General features: G+C 43.6%; 4 protein-coding genes across 6 annotated transcripts; 1 reads left to right on the forward strand and 3 right to left on the reverse strand.

The window, feature by feature from the left end:
* Window positions 1-3,704: 3,704 nt before the first annotated feature.
* On the reverse strand, window positions 3,705-6,676 carry LOC106411834 (uncharacterized protein At3g60930, chloroplastic-like). 2 transcript variants are annotated; one of them, XR_007327576.1, is made up of 3 exons: window positions 5,048-6,676; window positions 4,540-4,973; window positions 3,705-4,468 (listed from the first exon to the last, which is right to left on the reverse strand). XR_007327576.1 is itself a non-coding variant. In XM_048765834.1 (2 exons), exons 1-2 carry the CDS (start codon window positions 5,766-5,768, stop codon window positions 4,870-4,872), a joined length of 825 nt encoding a protein of 274 aa, XP_048621791.1. In that variant the 5' UTR covers window positions 5,769-6,676; the 3' UTR covers window positions 3,705-4,869. The 2 variants fall into 2 exon arrangements, 1 of the variants encoding a protein (XP_048621791.1); XM_048765834.1 differs by having other exon boundaries at window positions 3,705-4,973.
* Window positions 6,677-6,792: 116 nt separating this feature from the next.
* LOC106411833 (meiosis-specific protein ASY2-like) lies at window positions 6,793-12,316 on the reverse strand. 2 transcript variants are annotated; one of them, XM_048765833.1, is made up of 4 exons: window positions 10,738-12,316; window positions 8,397-10,613; window positions 8,191-8,325; window positions 6,793-8,098 (listed from the first exon to the last, which is right to left on the reverse strand). In XM_048765833.1, exons 2-4 carry the CDS (start codon window positions 8,941-8,943, stop codon window positions 7,947-7,949), a joined length of 834 nt encoding a protein of 277 aa, XP_048621790.1. In that variant the 5' UTR covers window positions 8,944-10,613; window positions 10,738-12,316; the 3' UTR covers window positions 6,793-7,946. The 2 variants fall into 2 exon arrangements, with proteins under 2 accessions (XP_048621790.1, XP_048621789.1); XM_048765832.1 differs by having other exon boundaries at window positions 8,397-12,316.
* Window positions 10,515-11,360, reverse strand: LOC106412853 (phytochrome D-like). Its single transcript, XM_013853735.1, has 3 exons — window positions 11,330-11,360; window positions 10,738-11,210; window positions 10,515-10,613 (listed from the first exon to the last, which is right to left on the reverse strand). The coding sequence occupies exons 1-3, from the start codon at window positions 11,358-11,360 to the stop codon at window positions 10,515-10,517; spliced, it is 603 nt and encodes a 200-aa protein (XP_013709189.1).
* Window positions 12,317-15,612: 3,296 nt separating the features above from the next.
* LOC106412852 (uncharacterized protein At2g29880-like) lies at window positions 15,613-16,531 on the forward strand. Its single transcript, XM_013853734.2, has 3 exons — window positions 15,613-15,645; window positions 15,956-16,082; window positions 16,173-16,531. Exons 1-3 carry the CDS (start codon window positions 15,613-15,615, stop codon window positions 16,529-16,531), a joined length of 519 nt encoding a protein of 172 aa, XP_013709188.2.
* Window positions 16,532-18,122: the final 1,591 nt, after the last annotated feature.

The raw sequence follows: 18,122 nt of genomic DNA on the forward strand, positions 1-18,122 counted from the left end.
CTAAAAGGAGGGGGGGTACGGATCTATCTCTCTCGCAACCACACACGCTCAGTCCGATATGACGACCAACGCTGACAAAGACCCGCAAACGCACGACGGGACTCCCGTCGATGCTAACGCTGATAAAACTCCAGCTGGAAATGTATCAACGGTCACTGCCGACGCCGCGATACTAGACCAGATGAAGGAAATGTTCGCCTCCGCTCAGAAAAAGACGGACGAACAAGGAAAACTCGTGGCCTCTCTCGCAAAACAGGTGGAAACCTTAACGGCGAAGGCCAGGAGCAAAGCCCCGCGCGGAACCACAAGAGCCCGCAGCGGCAGAAGACTTGATTTCGAAACTCCGGGCAATCGAGCTGCACACGCGGACAAGGCTTCCTCAGGCCAAAATCCTGATGAAACGCTCCAGCCAGGTGCACAGCCAACTGCGGAGAACCTTCCACCTCCTACCGGGAGCAACGAAGGAGAAGAAATCGAGCGCATCGACCTGGATATAAGCAACCAGTCCGAGCACTCGGACGACGGTGCTGACATCCACCCAAGAAGAACGTGAAGCCAGTCCGCTCGGCAGGACGCGTCCTTCGAAAAACCCATGACCGAGGAAGAAGAAAACCTCTATTGGGTAAAACAGGAGGAGCTGGCCTAGAAGCAGGCCAGGATCCACCGCGGCCAACACAGACAAGCTCGCAAGGCTGCCAGAAATCCTGATGAGATCCACGATCTCCGCGAGTACATCGCGAAAACCGCAGCGGAGGTGAAAGCGGTGAAATCACAAATCCACCACGCGACAAGCGCTGCACCCGAGATCGACAGACTTCTCGAGGAAGCAAGCAAAACCTCGTTCACTGCCCAAATTACTGAGACCAACGTCTCGGACCCGGGGAAGATCAAAATTCCCATCTACGATGGCACCACCGACCCGAAAGCGCACCTGCAGTCTTTCCAGATCGCGATGGGGGAGGTGCAAACTCAAGGAACGCGAACGAGACGCTGGCTACTGCCCGCTCTTCGTCGAAAACCTCAAAGGAGCCGCGCTGGAATGGTTTTCTCGCCTAAAACGAAATTCCATCGGAAGTTTCCGCCAACTTGCTTCAGAGTTTCTCAAGCAGTATTCCATGTTCATGGACAGAGAAACCTCGGACGTCGATCTCTGGAGCCTGTCTCAAAGAGAAGACGAGCCACTTCGCGAGTTCATGAACAGATTCAAGCTAGTAATGGCAAGAGTCATCGGGATCAGCGACAAAGTGGCGATCGATGCTCTAAAGAAAACTCTCTGGTACCGGTCGAAATTCCGGCAATGGGTATCCCTCGAAAAACCGAGAACGATTCAGGATGCGCTTCATAAGGAAACAGACTTCATCGTAATGGAAGAGGAGATGAAAATCCTCTCCCAGAAGTACAACCCGCAGAAGACGCCCACGAAAAAGAAAAGCTCTCGAAACGACAAGTATGTCCACCACGAGGGAGAAGACATCCAGGGCGAGCACAACTACACTATCAATTCCGAACAAGGGAAGACCTCCGGAAACACCTGGTCCAGGAACCAGTATAAGGATAACTCCTACTGCGAATTCCACCAGACCAAAGGTCATTCCACTACGAACTGCAAAGTTCTCGGCGCAAGACTAGCCGCAAAACTCCTCGCTGGCGACCTCTCGAAGGTCATTAGCATAAAAGACCTCATCCTGGATTCCGACCGCCCTCCCAGGACTGATAAAGAGTCTCCCGAGAGGGATGCACGCGCAAATCAGTCTGGCAAAAAACGCGGAAGAAGGCAGGATGACCTTGGAGACAATAGTACCTGCCGGAGGATAAACATGATCATTGGAGATTCGCAATTCTACCGCGACTCTGTTTTGTCCATCAAGGCCTACGGAAGAAAGGCGGAAACAAGTTCTAACTGGACGACTCGGTTCCTGACCGACAACGCTCCAAACGATATGATTGTTTTCAAGGAGGAGGAAATCATCGGACTCGATAAACCTCACTGCGACCCGCTGGTCATCGACTTGGTGATTCGAGACCTCGAAGTGGGAAGAATCCTCATCGACACAGGCAGCACGGTCAACGTCATTTTCCGCGACAGTCTCCGGAGAATGAACATCGAACTCGGGGAAATCATCCCGGAACCAAAACCACTGACCGGTTTTTTGGGCACAACATCAATGACCCTCGGATCGATCAAACTTCCGGTCATGGCAAAGGAAGTCACGAAAATCGTTGACTTCGCTGTAGTCGATAACCCAGCCATCTATAATGTTATCATGGGAACCCCATGGATCAACGCAATGAAGGCGGTACCGTCGACTTACCACCTTAGCATCAAGTTCCCGACACCAAACAGAACAACAGTAATCTGGGGATGCCAGAAACAATCTAGGCTTTGCTTTTTGGCCGAGCATAAGCTACGACAAACTCGGAACACCCCTGCAGTTAGCCCGAAGCGAGTCAAGAAAACTCAGAGTACTCCTGAAGGTTCCACGAAGAGCGATTCGGAATCACTCGCCCGAGCAACGGCTCCGGACAGCGACGCGATCCCGGAGTCCATCGCCATACCAGCGGAAAACCCGACTCACGAAACGGCCGCCGATTTAACTAAAGTCTCAACGGCCGAAGTAGGAGAAACGACCCTATCCAACGAGTAGGAACACCCGCAACAACAAAGCAGAACTACGAGATGGCTTGATCCTCGAAAGAGGTACGTAGGCAGCTTGTCCTATTGACAAGTTCAGCTATCCCCCTCTCCAAAAAAGGGGGGGGGGAGTGGGTACGTATACTCGTATACTCCCACAAAGTTCGGAATATCCACACATGTACTCGATATTTTCGAAAATTTTCCAATAAAACTCATTTTATTACAGTCTCCCGATTCACTTGCAATAAGCCACAACAATCGGAGATTAACCTGAGAAACACCCAAAACAAGGGTCTCCAAACACGCATACCTTTCAAGCAGTCCTTGGATGGGAACTAACTTAAACAACAATCACTGCGTATCAATGGTCAAGCAAGACCAAATACATCTTCTCTAAAAACGAAGATCGTAACTTTCTCACTACAAAGGATATACCTTTCGGAAAAAGTGAGATGTCGTAAATATTTTCGAGAGACATTATCCAAACACACGGTCCGTCCGCGACTCTAAAAATTGCCCGTCGATTGGCCCCGAAGGACAAACCCAAAACGTTCTTAAGAAAGAACTCGTAGTCTAACCTTTCGTAAAAGTAAAGGTTCTCTTACATCCGACGAGGATACCATAGCGCGCTATACAAGAAATCCAAAATTTTGGTCAGCACTCCAGACGGTGTTAGGAGAGTGCTCGGTTCGTTCCATACAAGTCATATAAGCTGGCGCCAAGTCGCGGACTTTAAATCGGAAAGAACCAGGTGGAAATCGCCCACAGGCAAAACGAGAGCCGATTAGTCGTCGCACAGCCTTAGAGCCAAAAGTAAACCTAGGTCTTGCCCTAAACCCAGTCCTACTGGTCCACTAACATCTCAAGACATGATACGAGATCTTAAAAACATGTCCCATCGTCTATATCTAATACGCTCACGAAACTTCACGAAACTCCTAAACGTTTCCGAACGCCCTCGTTCAGTAAGAGCAAATGAACAAGACGATAAACTAAGAGTTAAGATACAAAGTGACTACTCGTATCTTTCCCTCACACTTGGCAGAAGTATAAACTAAAACGCACAGAATGTCAATCATTCATCATATATATAGAAGCCGCAAAAAACGGCTAGGACCCAAAGTCACCAAACGGCCGGTCTCAAACACATAGTTCACATAGCCTCGCAAGGCCATAACACACAGAAATCAAATACGGCCACACTCGGCCTAGATACATCAAACCTCGAAATAAAACTAAGGGAAATAATCCCAACAATCCTCAAAGCTCGAAGTCGAGGAACCCGGACATGGAGATCCCGAACGAGCTCACGGGCTGATCCACCTCTTCGTCCGCAACTCCGGCACCTTCATCACCGACACCGGTTCCCGCTTCCGCCGTGTCCTCCGAGACCTCGATGGAGTCCCAAAGCTGTCGGACCCTTCCTTCGATCGGAGGAACCAAGGATTCGGCATGGGCACACCCGTTCATAAGACCCGACATCTCGGCGACCTCGGCAGGAAAAGAGAAGTCCTCTTTCTGCGACTCGTAGAGGGTAGAAACCGAGCCACGGCACTCGCGAAAATCGCCCACGAATTTTTGAGCATCCTTAAAGCTCTCGAATTCGCTGGCAAACAAAGTAGTCCTCCTCTTCATTTCGGCGACAATCGCTCTCTTTCCTCTCCTCTCCGCACGGACAAGGGCCCGAGAATGGAGCTCAGCCTGTCTCCGGCTCTGTTCTTCGACCCCCTTCCGAAACCGAAGGAGTTCCCTTTCAGCCTCCTCGGCTTTGAAGTGAGAGATACGCGACTCCCGGAAACTTCCATCAAACGCCGCAATGAACACCCTCATCCCCTGCACGAACTTAAGATCAGAAAGGGAAACAAAAAAAAATAATAATTTAGATCAAAGTTCAAAGGATAAACCTCGTTGATTAAGCTGGAGCCTTCGGCGACTACTTTCCTCCTCGACTCTTTCTCTAGCGACTTATGAGTAGTAAAACCGGGAGGAAGGTCGGCAAAAAAGTCGTTGGGAAGGGGAACCTCGCTGGTTCCACTCCTTTCCCCTGGGAAGAAACCAGGGTTCCATTCTGGCAGCGGAAGGTTTCCCAAGACGTTCTCAGAGGCAACTCCCTTGCCTTTCAGAGACCTGATTCTCTGCCTCTGAGCAGGGAAGACATCAATGACCGGTTCTACGCCATATGGAACGTCCAGAGGCTGAGAGACAGCTCGAGATCGATGGAGCTCCACCGCGCTTCAAATCCGTTCGATGGTAAAGGAATTCCAGAAGAACGGCCTGCTACGGAGAAGATCTCGCTTGGCAAAAAGATCGGCAGGAGTCGGCAGAAGGATCTTGTTCACTGCAAGATAATAAAAAAATCGTCTTCGCATATTTTTAAGGTATCAAAACGAAAAATATAGCTATTCGTATTACCACGGGTGAAGTTCCACTCCCGACGGAATAGGTGGAGGTAGCTCTCCTCGACAGACTCCCCATCTATCCGAACAAAGAAAAAGCGCTTGAACCATGCCTTAGGATGTGAAGTGTGCCCCTGAATTATAGCCATACCCTTCTTTGGCGCCATGCGGTATGAGCCATCGATCCCCGTTCCTCTCGTAAACCAAAATCCCTCGAAGTCGCCAGGGCTAAGGTCCATTCCTAGCTCATAACTCAAGATCAACATGCCAAGCCAATGCTGCAAGGCCGGAACGCTTAGCTGGCTGATCAAAAGCCCAATGTGGCGAAGCGCGCAGACGATGGTACCAGGGATCGGAAACCACATACGGCAATACACCAGGAAGGCCTCGTAGCAAGTAAAAAAACCTTCCGGAGGGTTCTCCGCACTCTCGTTGCCATTCGGGATCCGAAATACGACTCCACTTGGGATCTGGTAAAAGTCCCTGAGAGTCGTGAGGTAGTCGGAAGAGACCATGCTCAGTACAAGGGGTGCGTTTGGCGACCTCACGGGCCTCTTAGGAATCGGAATGTCTTGCGAAGGCGGAGGCGAGCCGCAAAGAGCTTTGTAGTACGCATCCTTTGCTTCTTCCTCAACTTCGAACTCTTCTTTCGGAGCGATCACCTCATTGGCAGAAGAGTCACCCGAAGATGAGTGTGAGGAAGAATTTCTCTTTGAAGATCCTTTTCTTGAAGACATTTTCTTTGAGCAAAGAGAGATCTTGGAGAAAAAATTCCTATCTTGGAGAAATCTTTTCTTAAGGGAAGAAGTGAGTAAAGAATTTGAAAAACTTACTTCCCTAATTTATACAATTTTTTTTCTTTTTTACTATTTACCTTCGATCTTTCGACAAACGATTACGTCTAAATTCCACTTAGAACACACCATACCGCAAGCTAGGACCTAACACCCAGGTCCACGGATCCTAGCTAGCTGGGGGGCTAACTGTTGGGGTCAAAATCGGTCACGACGGAATCGATGTCCGAAAGTCCTTAGAAAAACCGAATCTCGGTCAAAACTTCAAAAGCTGAGAAAACGAACAGCCGAAACGGATCGCCCAGCGAGCTCGGCCGCGATACGGGCCAGCTCGCCCGGCGAGCACGGCCGTGTTGCCGGTCGAGTCACCGGTGAGCTCAGCCGTGACACGGGCTAGCTCGCCCGGCGAGCACGGCCGCGTTGCCAGTCGACTCGCCGGCGAGCTCGGCCGTGACACGGACCAGCTCGCCCGGCGAGCATGGCCGTGTTGCCAGTCGGCTCGCTCGATCGTGCCGCTGATCGGCTCGCTCGATCGTGCCGCTGATCGGCTCGCTCGATCGTGCCGCGGATCGGCTCGCTCGATCGTGCCGCGGATCGGCTCGCCCGGCGACCCCGGCCAATTCTCCGTGGACCATTCCAAACCCGGTCCCATCCCATAACCATGCATCTTCGTCCGAAGTTTCCTTAACTCAGTCTTCGGGTCCGTGGATAAAACACCAATGTTCCGTCTAAAAAACATCGTCGAAAGTATTCGGGAAGTTGGGAAGGTTATGTCTCTCGAACAGTTTCCTATTCTTCGTAGTAGAACAGGTTACGGTTAACTTAACACCAACTGCCTCGGCTATGCGAAGAAAAAGGGTTCCGTTGGAAGAACCATGCCTATACCAACGGCTACTTCGCGAGTAAAATCATAAAAACGCTAAAGTCTCGATACGGCCCAAAGAGGGTCCGAATTGCGGACAACGGCCCATCTTTGGTCCCAAAAGATTTGAACCCAAAAACTGGTATGACGGTTTATCGCATCTGTGGGAAGAGATAAATGTCAAATTTCCGAAGATAATCACAAAGAAGAAGGAAATATGGAAAAGCCCGCTTCACGACAAATCCGGCCCGAGAAGAGGTAAACCAACCTAAGGAAGAGTATATAAGGAGGACCTAGGACGAAGAGAAAAAAGGGAGAGCATTCTAAGAGCAAACTTAATACTTAGAGCAATTTAGGCATTTTTCTGTTTTTACTATCTAGTTGCGACTCGACTAGGTTAGAACTTAGGTGGCTAGACTAGCGAACATACCGACAGCTCTCGTGGCCTAGGATCTCACCTGTTGTTCACGCTCAAACGCGAATTCGGAAATAAGACCTCTTTGTTCTCTTTTCGCTCTTTTACTATTTATTACTTTCGAATCTTTCATATTGATTGTGTTGTGCGTGGCCCAGCAGATAACCGGGGCCTTCAGGGAAGGCTAGGTTAACTTGGCTTTCCTCCGATTAACAAAACTCGACGGTGTGAATTTCGGTTCCCAAAGTAAGCAAGTGGAGTGTCGCCGTCATACTTGAATTCCACGCGATCGCGGAATTTGATTCGACGTTCCTCCGAGCCTGAACCACCCCATGTGGTCGTCGGAGGCGCCACCGAAGGAGTCTTTGCAGCAGAAGCGGATGCGTCACGCCCACGGGAAAGTTTCTTCTTCTTCTAGCAGAACGTTCGGGGAACTGCTCGACTCAACGACATCTCGAGTTGCAGCATCCCGAGAAGAGCCCTCATGAACAACAGGTTCGTGACCCACAGCGTCCCCGACAGGTTCCGACTGCCCCTCAATAGACTTCTTCCTCTTTTTCTTCTCCTTCTTCTTCTTCTTCTTCGGAGGTTCGTCAGACCCCGTCCTCGCGCGGGCGTCGACAGAAGCAGAGGAATCAGGAGCGGACCTTTTCTTCTTGTTACCATTTGTCACCGACGGTTCAGCAGTCTCTCGTTCATAAGACTGCACGAGGTCTTCCCTCGAGGACTCGATATTAGCTGGGTCTACAGATGGTCCCTGGGAAACAGCGAGAGGGGGAGGCCCGGAAGGAGTCGTCTCACCAGGAGTCGTCTCAATAGGAGTCGCAGAAGACGTCTTTTTCGCTCACCTCAGCTTCTTCTTGATTAGTGCGCTCAAGTCCGGAAGTTCCTTCATCTCTCTAGCTGCGTTGATCACATTCAGCTCTGCACGAGTGAATATTGAAAATCGCCGCCTGTTGCCGGTAATCAAAGGCGGTAAATCAGATCTACAGTCCCCTGGAAAAGATCGACGAGTCAAATCCAAATGAGAGTCTCGAGCGAACAGACGCGAGCCAGGAAAAATATACAATCGTGTTAAGAGAACTTACTCTTCGAGATCCTGTCGACGGCTCTTCGAATCCTTTCAACGGTGATGTCTTTCCAACTTACTTGAGCAAGCGACGCGACGACATGAGCTTTAGCAATGAACTCTTCGGGATAGGAGGCCGAATCTGGGTGATCGACTGCAATCAAACAAGGACTCGTCAGGAAATGAAAGAAAGAAACAATTGATAAGCTATCAATAACACTCTACCGAGTTCATGATTCCATAAAAATCGAAAGGAATCATCGGGCGGCTCCTCGAAGGCAAAACCATCACACTTGACATAAAAATAGAAGCGCTGCCAATTGTTCGTCCTACTGGGGTGGTCGACAATCACATTGTAGTTAGGCCTCATCTGAATCGAGTACAATCCATCCCCCATCGACTTAACGTAGGTCAGCTCTTCAAGAGTCCACACGCTCATCAAGACATTGATCTCCGCTGCCGCCACCATCAACGCTACCGAAATACGGAACGCACCATTCAAGAACCGGCTCATCGCTGCGTCACGACGTCTCGCATAAGATGTGACGAGTCGAGGAATTGGAAACCAGAGCTTGGTCTCGTTCTGAAAGTATGACTCATATACACACTGAAATCCCAATGGAGGGGACCACGGCCTCTGGGTTTTCGTCGGGATTAAGAAAGTCACTCCGACTCCTCCGCACTCTCTCAGCAGAACTTTCACGCTGCTAGGAGTCGAACGAGTCTCCTCGACGTTCCCCCACATTTGTCCTTCCACGATAGGAGAACGCATCAGTTCCGGCGCCAAAGCCGGGAGGTCCTCGAAAATCCCCCCGGGATGATAACAATACGGAACGAAGTCAGGGAGAGAAGTCTATCCTTCACTCGCCCCACCTTGACCATCTCTCGCAATTAACGTTGCAGCCTCTCTCTCCTCGCGGAGTTGACGTGTTGACTCAGAAACAAGGACTCGCTGAGGCGTATCCTTATTTTTTGTATCCATCATGGCTTCACGATGAATCGTCTCGAAATCAGAAGGAGAGTTCGACTCGACGACATGTGCAGGACTCGATTCGGTTGCTCTCGCCACCGCCTTCCCTTTCTGATCTCTGGAAAGCCTACTGCCACCGCCCGACGACATTCTCAAAAGACTAAGACTACAAAGCTAGAGAGAGAAGCGGAGAGAAAGAGAGAGAAAGTACCTGAACCGGATGAAGAGTGGAGAAAATGAGACGCGAGATGGGTATTTATAAGGGAAGGAATTCATCGCACCCCGAGGCGTCATCATTAGACCTAGATGGGCCTAGACGGGTCTATTTAGGCGCGTGAAGCTCACCACGTCTCGCGACGTTTCAACTTCTCGAGGAAAACCAAGACCGGTTTAGATCGAGACCAACAGTCGTAATCAAAACCAAAGGAAACCGCCGGTCCAAATCAAATCGGTCAGATCACGAAGTGCGAACAGACGAGTTGCTCACATAGTCGAGGAGTCTAGTGAGATCACAAACCTGGAACAATTGTCTTGCAAACCCTACTTTCAAATTCGCTGAGCCGGTTACTCACCTGCGAACTAGGGGGACTTACTGTTGGGTATGGGCTAGCCCTCCCAAAAGGCCCACAAGATAATTATCCAGACACATGATCACAATAAAGAGATTCGGCTCGTCGACTCGCGAGCCAGTGATCGGCTCGGCTTTAGACTGCTTCCGACCAGCGAGGCGAGCAACCTTACGTTGTCGGCTCGACGACTCGAGGTAGCGGCCCGACACCTCGGCCCAATCCTCGAGGAGGCCCACCAGGACGAGGCCCACCAGGATAAGGAAGATTAGGTTAACGAGCACGTGTCTATAAAAGAAGGTGGAAAGGCAACAATGGGGGGATCCGCAAACGACTACACTCACTTTCGGCTAGATCTAGGGTTTCATATCTTACTTCTCGCCGACTTGTACGGTCCGACGAAGTAGCTTTCGCTGGACTAATTCCTTTGTTCTCTCCCCCTTTTGCAAAACTGTTTCGACTCATTGATCTAATAAAACACGTCTTTGTCTTGACCCACCGAGAACTCGTCATTTCTCTTTACTAGACAGTCTGGGTTCAAACAACCACCAGGGCTGACACAAAGTCAGGAGAGCCTGAAAGGATTTGCCTCTTAACGGGAAAGGGAATTAATCAGTGTCTTAGCCGCCAATCGCATTAAGAAAAACAATCCCTGACAAGCAATTGACCAATCACTTGGCTGCGAGGCCAGCCAGCCTGTGAGATTTTCCATCGCAGTGTTCCATTCCAGGCAGCAAAGATTGGAGGAGGGATCAAATGGATGATGGGCCTTGTAGTATGTTGTTGAACTTGTCCATAACAATTTTGTTAAAATAGTCCTTGCTTGAGCATGACGACAAACACGGCTTTCCCTCGGGACCAAAAGTTTTCAGCTTGACCTCTACATTCCATTCTTTCCTTCGTCCCCTGCACAATTGGTAAATGCAACACACTATCATGTTAGAGTTATGAACAAGGGAAAATTTAGACTAGAAAGAATTGAAGCCCTATCAACGGTTTCTTCATATTCGTTGTATATCAATTCCCGAACCAGAGTCATAAGACAAGCGAGCTTCCGAGATTGGACTGCTCCAGCCATTGAGAGCGCCGGGTCTTCGGTTTGAAAGAAAGGCTTGCGAGTGTTCTTGGAGTGGATCCATAGAGGAATCAGGAGCGTGATTTCACGCTGCGCCACGAAGGCTCGTTCGAGGAGGACGATGCTTGATGGCCTGAAGCGGCATCGGAGGTCCGTGTCGATCGTGAGAGTCTCTGCCTTGTCGTCGTCGATGCTTGGAACGGATGGAGATATTAGCCCTAGCGTTTCCCGCGCATTTTCTCTGTAGCCGATGATGGCGAAGGTGGAATCGTCGACGGCGATTAAGCAGCCGACGCGTTGGATTCGCGAGAGATAAGCTGTGATTTGCTGTTCCGGTACGGAGGAACTATACGTCGTCGCTTTGACGGAGTGGGAGTACTCGAACGACTTGCCGGACTCTCCCGATTGCTCCAAGACGACGGAGTGTACTGTTGTCCAGCTTTGCTAACGGTCACGGACTCTGTAACGGCGTGATTGTTTGACGTTAGGGGGTGAGAATGTTCTCCGCGACGGCCTGACGAAGCTGCATCTTCATTTCGAACCTTACGGTCGGTTTCGCCACCGCCACCGGTGACCATGTTATTATTTAGGAAGTGTTGCTCTTGTTTTCTTTGCTTGATTTGACCCCTTGTTTATTACGGTCTTTAAAATAAACTCCAGTGTTATCAATCTATATCTATTCTATTAAATCAAGATCCTGACCAATTGATAAATGATTCATCTAACAATTTTTTTCTCCATGTGACCTACTTAAAAAATAACCAAATCAGCTGCCAACAAATAATAATAATAATAATAATAATAATATCCAAATCTCTTATAATTGCATCTAAATATATCACAACTCTAACCATGTTTAATATTTAAATAATATATTTCAATAATATAATCATTAATTTATCTTTCTTCTTACAGATTAGTTAACATAAGTAGTTACCTTTCTATCTTCTTTACGTAAAATTGTTATATATTTTTATTAAAAAAACTACGTAATTTTTTTGTCAATAATTATAACAGTTATAATTAGATAACGACTAAGAAAATATAATATTTTGTAAACTTTAGGAATAAAGTTTAAAATTAATTTATGAAATGCGTATAGCACAACTGTTAGTTATGCAATTTCACATATTTTATATTGTTATGCAAATTAAATTAATATTAAACATAAATATAAAAATTAAATTTTAAAAAAAAAATTAAAACAAAAAAAATATATCAGCCCTCAGAATCTAGTAATCCAAAATTTTCGTTATGTTTCTCGAGGGACCGCCGAGATCACGTGGAGGTGTGTGTCATTATTCCGACAATTGGGGGCGCATGGCGCATGAAATGATAGAGAGGTCATATATGTGGCTTATGGGCCCGTGATACGTGGGCTATAGGGTGTGGAAATTGAAAGGGTGATGTATTTATATTAATAGCATCTCCGTAAAGAAACTCGATAATTTCAAATATAGAGTTTTTTGCTCTCCAAAAATGAATTTCAAAACTTCAAATTTAGAGTTTTGAGTAATAAAACTCTAAATTTGAAGTTTCATCTTTTATTTGCATTTTGGTCCTTATAATTAATTATACATCATATTTATGATTCTTAAGTATTTTCTCATTTATCATTTTAATCTTTAAAACTTATATATATCATAAATATTCAGATTTAATTTTATAAATTAAAATTTTACACATAAAATTTAAAAATAAAATAAAATAAGATTAATGATATTTTAAAACTAGCATTAGATAACAAGAATATTACAAAAGAAATTTAATAAAAATATTTTTAAAAGATACATGAAAACATAACTATTACGAAAATTTAAATATTACAACAACACTAATAGTCTAGTAAATCTGCTCCAGAACTTCTAAATTATTGTTCAAAATTTTTTTGTGTAATCGGAGATGGAGCATTACGGAAATAATTTTATGGAATAATTTGGTATTTAGCTTGTATTTTAATATTTAATTATTTATTTCTATTTATAATTTTATATTTTAGTGTAAGATTTTATTAATTAATATTACTGTAAGATTTTATTAATTAATATTACTGTAATATTTTTATATATGTGCTAGTTATTTATAAAAGTTTTATGGATTTATATTAATTAGGACAAATATAAAAATCATAGTGTAAATTACAAATAATTTTGAAGTTAAATTTGGAGTTTGGCTTTTGGAAAAAAAAAACTCTCTAAAACTTCAAATATAGAGTTTTAGAAACTCTAAAAAGAGATGCTCTAACTCAAAGTTATAGAGTGGAAGCGCAAGGGAAAAAATCATTACAGTTTAACCATCCAAAAGCTCAACCAACGTGGCCATATGCTTATGCATCACTAAACATTTCCCTACTAACGATATATTATCTTTTTTTAAAGAATTTTTATAAAATCTACCTGAAATCGGGAATAAGGTTTCAGTTACAAGTCTGATTCGAACAAAAGCACCCAAGTCAATAATTTCCTAATCTAGTTTCGCTTAATCCATGTCCAGACGCGTTCCACTATACAAGATTCTATTTCTTTGAGCATTGGTTACAATTCTCTACCCTTAACGAAACCACAAGAATGAGAGATTCTCCTCATTTCCTAGGATTTCGAGGTCTTCTCATAACGTTTCCAGAGTAGTTGATTTCCGATGGACTTGTCAACACTTGTAACTTCCACTATCGCATAAGCTCGAGGCGAAAATAGAGAAGAGAATGGTAATGCTTACCCAAAGGAAACATCTACAATCCAGCTATACACACTCTGCTCCACCGCCAAAACCCGCCCAGTGGCATTAGTGACAAAGTCGACAGCAAACACCAACGGCGGATGCAGAAAACCGTGTTCGAGATAGCGGCTGCCTCAAGAATCCAACGTACTCAAAAGACATGCATATAATAAATGAGAAACATTACCATAATTATCAAGAGACGCTCATGAAACATGGATAGCTGCTACGCCGTTTGGAGTCACCGAGGGCTCATGACGACAGATGACAAACTGCAACCCCACACGCCGTCTTCAAGAACCGAAGAACGGTGAACTATATAAGATCTATCCGTTGGACCAGTGACAACAGACCAACTTAATAACTGAGAACCACATAGTACAAACCAAAGAGACCAATCGACAAGTCTCAACAATGAACCTCAAACCTAGAACCAGAAAGAGGATGACCAAATGAATCGCGGATTGAAAATAATGCAGTGACATAACCATAGACGACACCGATGCAACACACCACACGTCAACACTTCTAGATCCAGCACACACCGGATCCAAAGGCTAAATACGTGCCGTCGAGTTAACCCAAACCTCTGAGGTCTCCATGGAATAGATTTAATCTGAATGAGGACACCACGACACCGAGGCTGACCCAAGACACCATTAAACCAACACCACGCAAGAAGACTATGAGAGCAGACCGTAAAATCAACAACCCAGACCCACTGAGCCTGACTACCTCCTCCAGCTTCGCCTACTCAAAACCCTAAGAACCGACCCCTGACGTGAGAAACCACACCACCTCGGTGTTGAACCTCCTCTCCAGAGAAGGACACACCGGAGGCTTCTCTAGAGACACAAACGCAAGCAAAACGGAGATAGCAACGGACTAAGGAAGAGCAAACGAGGAAAACTGATTCGAGAGAGAGTTCACGAGGAGCGAGAAAGACCCAATTCTATTTAGTGGGGCTTATTGGAATAGGGATTTCACAAAATTTTAGGTTTTTGCCAAATCCTCCCTTATTGGACAAGGTATTTATAAAAAGTTTTACAAATTCTCTCTTATTGGATATAGCATTTATAAAAATCTTATTAAATCATCCCTTATTGGAAAATATGGATTTCATCAATGAGATTCATCAAAAGTTATTTTGGATATTAAAAACTATCATTTACCCTTCAAATTCAATAGAATCAAATACCACCTAAAGAGATGATTCATCTTTTACGACAGAAGAAACGTAACTGAGATGGGAAGAGAATGAATTCAAACTGTTCTCACCATCATCGATCTGAGAATGGTTCATATGATGAGCTAACAACGGAGGTTTCAGCGAGAAGATGATGATGTGCACATGTCACCTTCTTAAGCCTACTTGCAGAAATCCAGTTTGTAGCAAATCAAAGGTATGATTTTTACACTGAAGAATCTGAGTTCAGTAAAGGAATAGTTGATTATATGTATGGTTTTAGATCTGTCTAGCAATGGTTTAAGTGGTGTTATCCCATCAGAGCTTGGAGAACTTTCGAAACTAGCCATGAACTTATGGGACTATACAAGAGAGACTATCTATGTTATTTACGTTTGTTTGAGATTTTCTTTCTAGAAAAATATCTTTTTAAATCATATGTTAGCTATGATATTGATAATCATTGAAATATATAGATATGATATTTTTGTTTTGATATGGATTGTTTGAGTTTATCTTTTCATTAGTTAATTTAAAATATATTCATATATATATATATATAGATGTGTATCAAAGCCGAGAATCATACGTGAACAATAGAAAGTGGAGAAGTGGGCAGCTTCTTTGGAAAAAGAAAGGTTAAATTAATTTAAAGAACCTGTTGATTTCGCTAAAAGATCTTGAGAGTTTTATCTTTACTATTGTTTATGTTGCTTTTTCCACATAATCATGAATGGTTTTGTGATAAAACTTGCTTGAATTATACGGTTGCGTTGTTCTTCTTGGTTTTCTGTAATGTTTTATGTTTCTTTTAACAATTTGAGTAGATATCTCCAGCACTAAAATGAGAGATCAAGAAGGAAAAATTAAAAATCAATATATTTCTTGGCCGCCCGAAAAAACCAAAACATTGTTGCGCTTGTTGGTCGATGGCGTTAATCAGAATTGGACTGATGCGAGTGGTAAATTCAATAAACTTACCGTGGAACAACGAATATTACCGGAGTTAAACAAAATTTGTGGATCTAAGAAAACATTTTCCCAATACAAAAACAAAACAAAGATTCTGAAGAAAAAACACAAGGGTTTTGTAGATCTTCTTCGTTTTAGTTCAGGATTTGGTTGGGATAAGGACACGAAGAAATTTACTACTCCAAATGAAGTATGGAATGAATACCTCCAGGTAGATAATTTGTTAAAAGTTATGATGCATGATTTGCTTACGCAAATATTTTTGTTTTATATGATAACAACATTTTTTATTCATAACAGGGACACAAGAAAGATACGTATTTACGTGACGATACGTTTGAAGATTTTGAAGACCTAGAGAAGGTCTATGGACAAAACATTGCAAAAGGAAATAATACAGTGGGGTTAGGAGATACCACAGATGCTCGTACTTATATAGCAAGAGATAATGATGGTGATGATGAGAATGATGGTGATGCTGATGCTGATGATGATGGTGATGATGATGATGGTGTAGAACAAGCTTCATCTTTGAGACGTTCGAATGCGATTGAAAAGCTCCCAGTAAGAAAGAGAGCTAGAACTGACGTATATAATGTGGAGAAAATTTCAGATGAAATAAGTGCTGTCACTGGGACTACCAATCAGATTGTCAGTATGATTAAAAAAAGATGGCAAAAGGAAGCCGAAGAGAAAGAAGCTGAGGAAAAAGTTAATAACGTATGGGACGTAATTAAAGAAATTCCTGATTTAGAAGAAAATGAACGTTTTGATGCAATGAATTTAGTTCACCAGCTTGGTATGAAAGCTGGATTCATGAGTATGACTAGGGAGGAACGTTTTAGATGGATCAAACGTTCCGTACGTAAGCCATGAAATTTGTGGTGGAATAATTAGGTGCTTTTGATAGTTTTATTGGTGTTAGTTTAGTTTTCTTAATGACTTTTATGCTTTTTCACGAGGGTTTTTAGTTTATTTCTTGTTTGGTACTTCCTCTTGTAGTTGCTTTCAAATAATAAAATACAGTTTCTTATGGACTTTTTATTTTCTTGTAGGTTATAATTTCTTTGATCACTTTCTACGTGTAGAGACGTCCCACGCCACAATTGGTAATGCTTGTTTTTCTATATAACACAATTTCTAATCTTTTTTTTTTTTTTGACATCAATAACACAATTTCTAATCAAAGAATCAAATCAAATGTTAGCGTCACAATAAATTGTCAAACACAGTCCGGTTTACTATGGTCATGTTTTGTTGTTGATATTATCTAAAAGAAATGACAATGTGTTTTAAATTTCAGATTCTTCTTCCATGGATCAAGCAGTTAATGAGAATGAAGAACTACAGTTAAGAAAATGTAGAAAAAGGAAAAAGAGCTCTCAATCAGACGTGGATATACTTCAGTTGATGTCAACTATCAATGTGAGAGTTTGCTTTCTAGCACATTGTCTAGTTTCACAAATTCAACGTCCGATTAAGAAGCCAACCACAAGACTTGGAAATGAATATATACAAAATGTTTTAACTGAAGACCCAGAACATTTTCGAGGTTTATATCGTATGTATCCAGATGTTTTCTTGGATTTGTGTACTCTTATCCGAGAAAAAACATCTTTAAGAGATACAAGATGGATTTCAGTTGAGGAAATGCTTGCCACATTTTTGCTTATTGTTGGCCAGAGTACGAGATATATTCTTCCTCGGGATGTATTCAAGAGATCGAGTTTCGCAATTAGTCAGAGCTTTAATAAAATATTAAGGGCGTTAAACAGTATTGGTCCAAGTTTGATGGCGAAACCAGGAAATGGTGTGCCTTCAAAAATAAGAGAAAGCACAAGATTTTATCCGTACTTTAAGGTATGTAAAAATTATAATTTTTCGCTTATTTTTATCCATCAATAATTTTATTTGTATTTTTAGGATTGTATCGGAGCAATTGATGGAACACATATTCTTCCTATGGTAGTAGGAAATGAAAGTGCTAGTTATAGAAATAGAAAAGGAATCTTATCCCAAAATGTTTTAGCTGCATGCAATTTGCAATTCATATATGTCCTTACTGGTTGGGAAGGTTCAGCTCATGATGCAAAAGTGTTAAATGATGCTCTGACTAGAAGTAACAATAGATTTGAAGTCCCCGAAGGTACATACATTATTCCATACCAAAAGATGTTATGTATGTTTAAGATACATTATTTTATTTATAATCTTATGTTTTTTAATTTATATTGTACTTTATAAATATTTCTGGAAAATTTTATCTGGCTGACTGTGGATATGCCAACCGAAAAAAATTCCTAACTCCATTTTGAAGTACCCGATATCATATAAAGGAATTTACTGGAGGAGATAGTGATCCCAAAAATAAAGAAGAATTATTCAACCATCGTCATGCTGGTTTAAGAAACGTCATCGAAAGGATCTTTGGTATTTTCAAATCAAGATTTCTGATCTTTAAATCTGC

This window comes from Brassica napus, chromosome C8 (assembly GCF_020379485.1).
Source record: "Brassica napus cultivar Da-Ae chromosome C8, Da-Ae, whole genome shotgun sequence".
Lineage (NCBI taxonomy): Eukaryota > Viridiplantae > Streptophyta > Magnoliopsida > Brassicales > Brassicaceae > Brassica > Brassica napus.

Bases quoted from the DNA above. Each gene is read 5' to 3' on its own strand.
- LOC106412852 (XM_013853734.2), top strand. From the start codon at position 15,613: ATGGCGTTAATCAGAATTGGACTGATGCGAGTG. The intron at 15,646-15,955 runs GTAAATTCAATA...TATTCATAACAG, and splicing joins GAATTGGACTGATGCGAGTG to GGACACAAGAAAGATACGTA. The intron at 16,083-16,172 runs GTACTTATATAG...ATGATGGTGTAG, and splicing joins AGGAGATACCACAGATGCTC to AACAAGCTTCATCTTTGAGA.
- LOC106411833 (XM_048765833.1), bottom strand. From the start codon at position 8,943: ATGCGTTCTCCTATCGTGGAAGGACAAATGTGGGGGAACGTCGAGGAG. The intron at 8,326-8,396 runs GTAGAGTGTTAT...GTTTGATTGCAG, and splicing joins TTTATGGAATCATGAACTCG to TCGATCACCCAGATTCGGCC. The intron at 8,099-8,190 runs GTAAGTTCTCTT...GATCTTTTCCAG, and splicing joins CGTCGACAGGATCTCGAAGA to GGGACTGTAGATCTGATTTA.
- LOC106412853 (XM_013853735.1), bottom strand. From the start codon at position 11,360: ATGGTCACCGGTGGCGGTGGCGAAACCGACC. The intron at 11,211-11,329 runs GTAAGGTTCGAA...GCTGGACAACAG, and splicing joins TGGCGGTGGCGAAACCGACC to TACACTCCGTCGTCTTGGAG. The intron at 10,614-10,737 runs GTTCGGGAATTG...CCAATTGTGCAG, and splicing joins TCGCTTGTCTTATGACTCTG to GGGACGAAGGAAAGAATGGA.
- LOC106411834 (XM_048765834.1), bottom strand. From the start codon at position 5,768: ATGTCTTCAAGAAAAGGATCTTCAAAGAGAAATTCTTCCTCACACTCA. The intron at 4,974-5,047 runs GTAATACGAATA...ATTATCTTGCAG, and splicing joins GGAGTGGAACTTCACCCGTG to TGAACAAGATCCTTCTGCCG.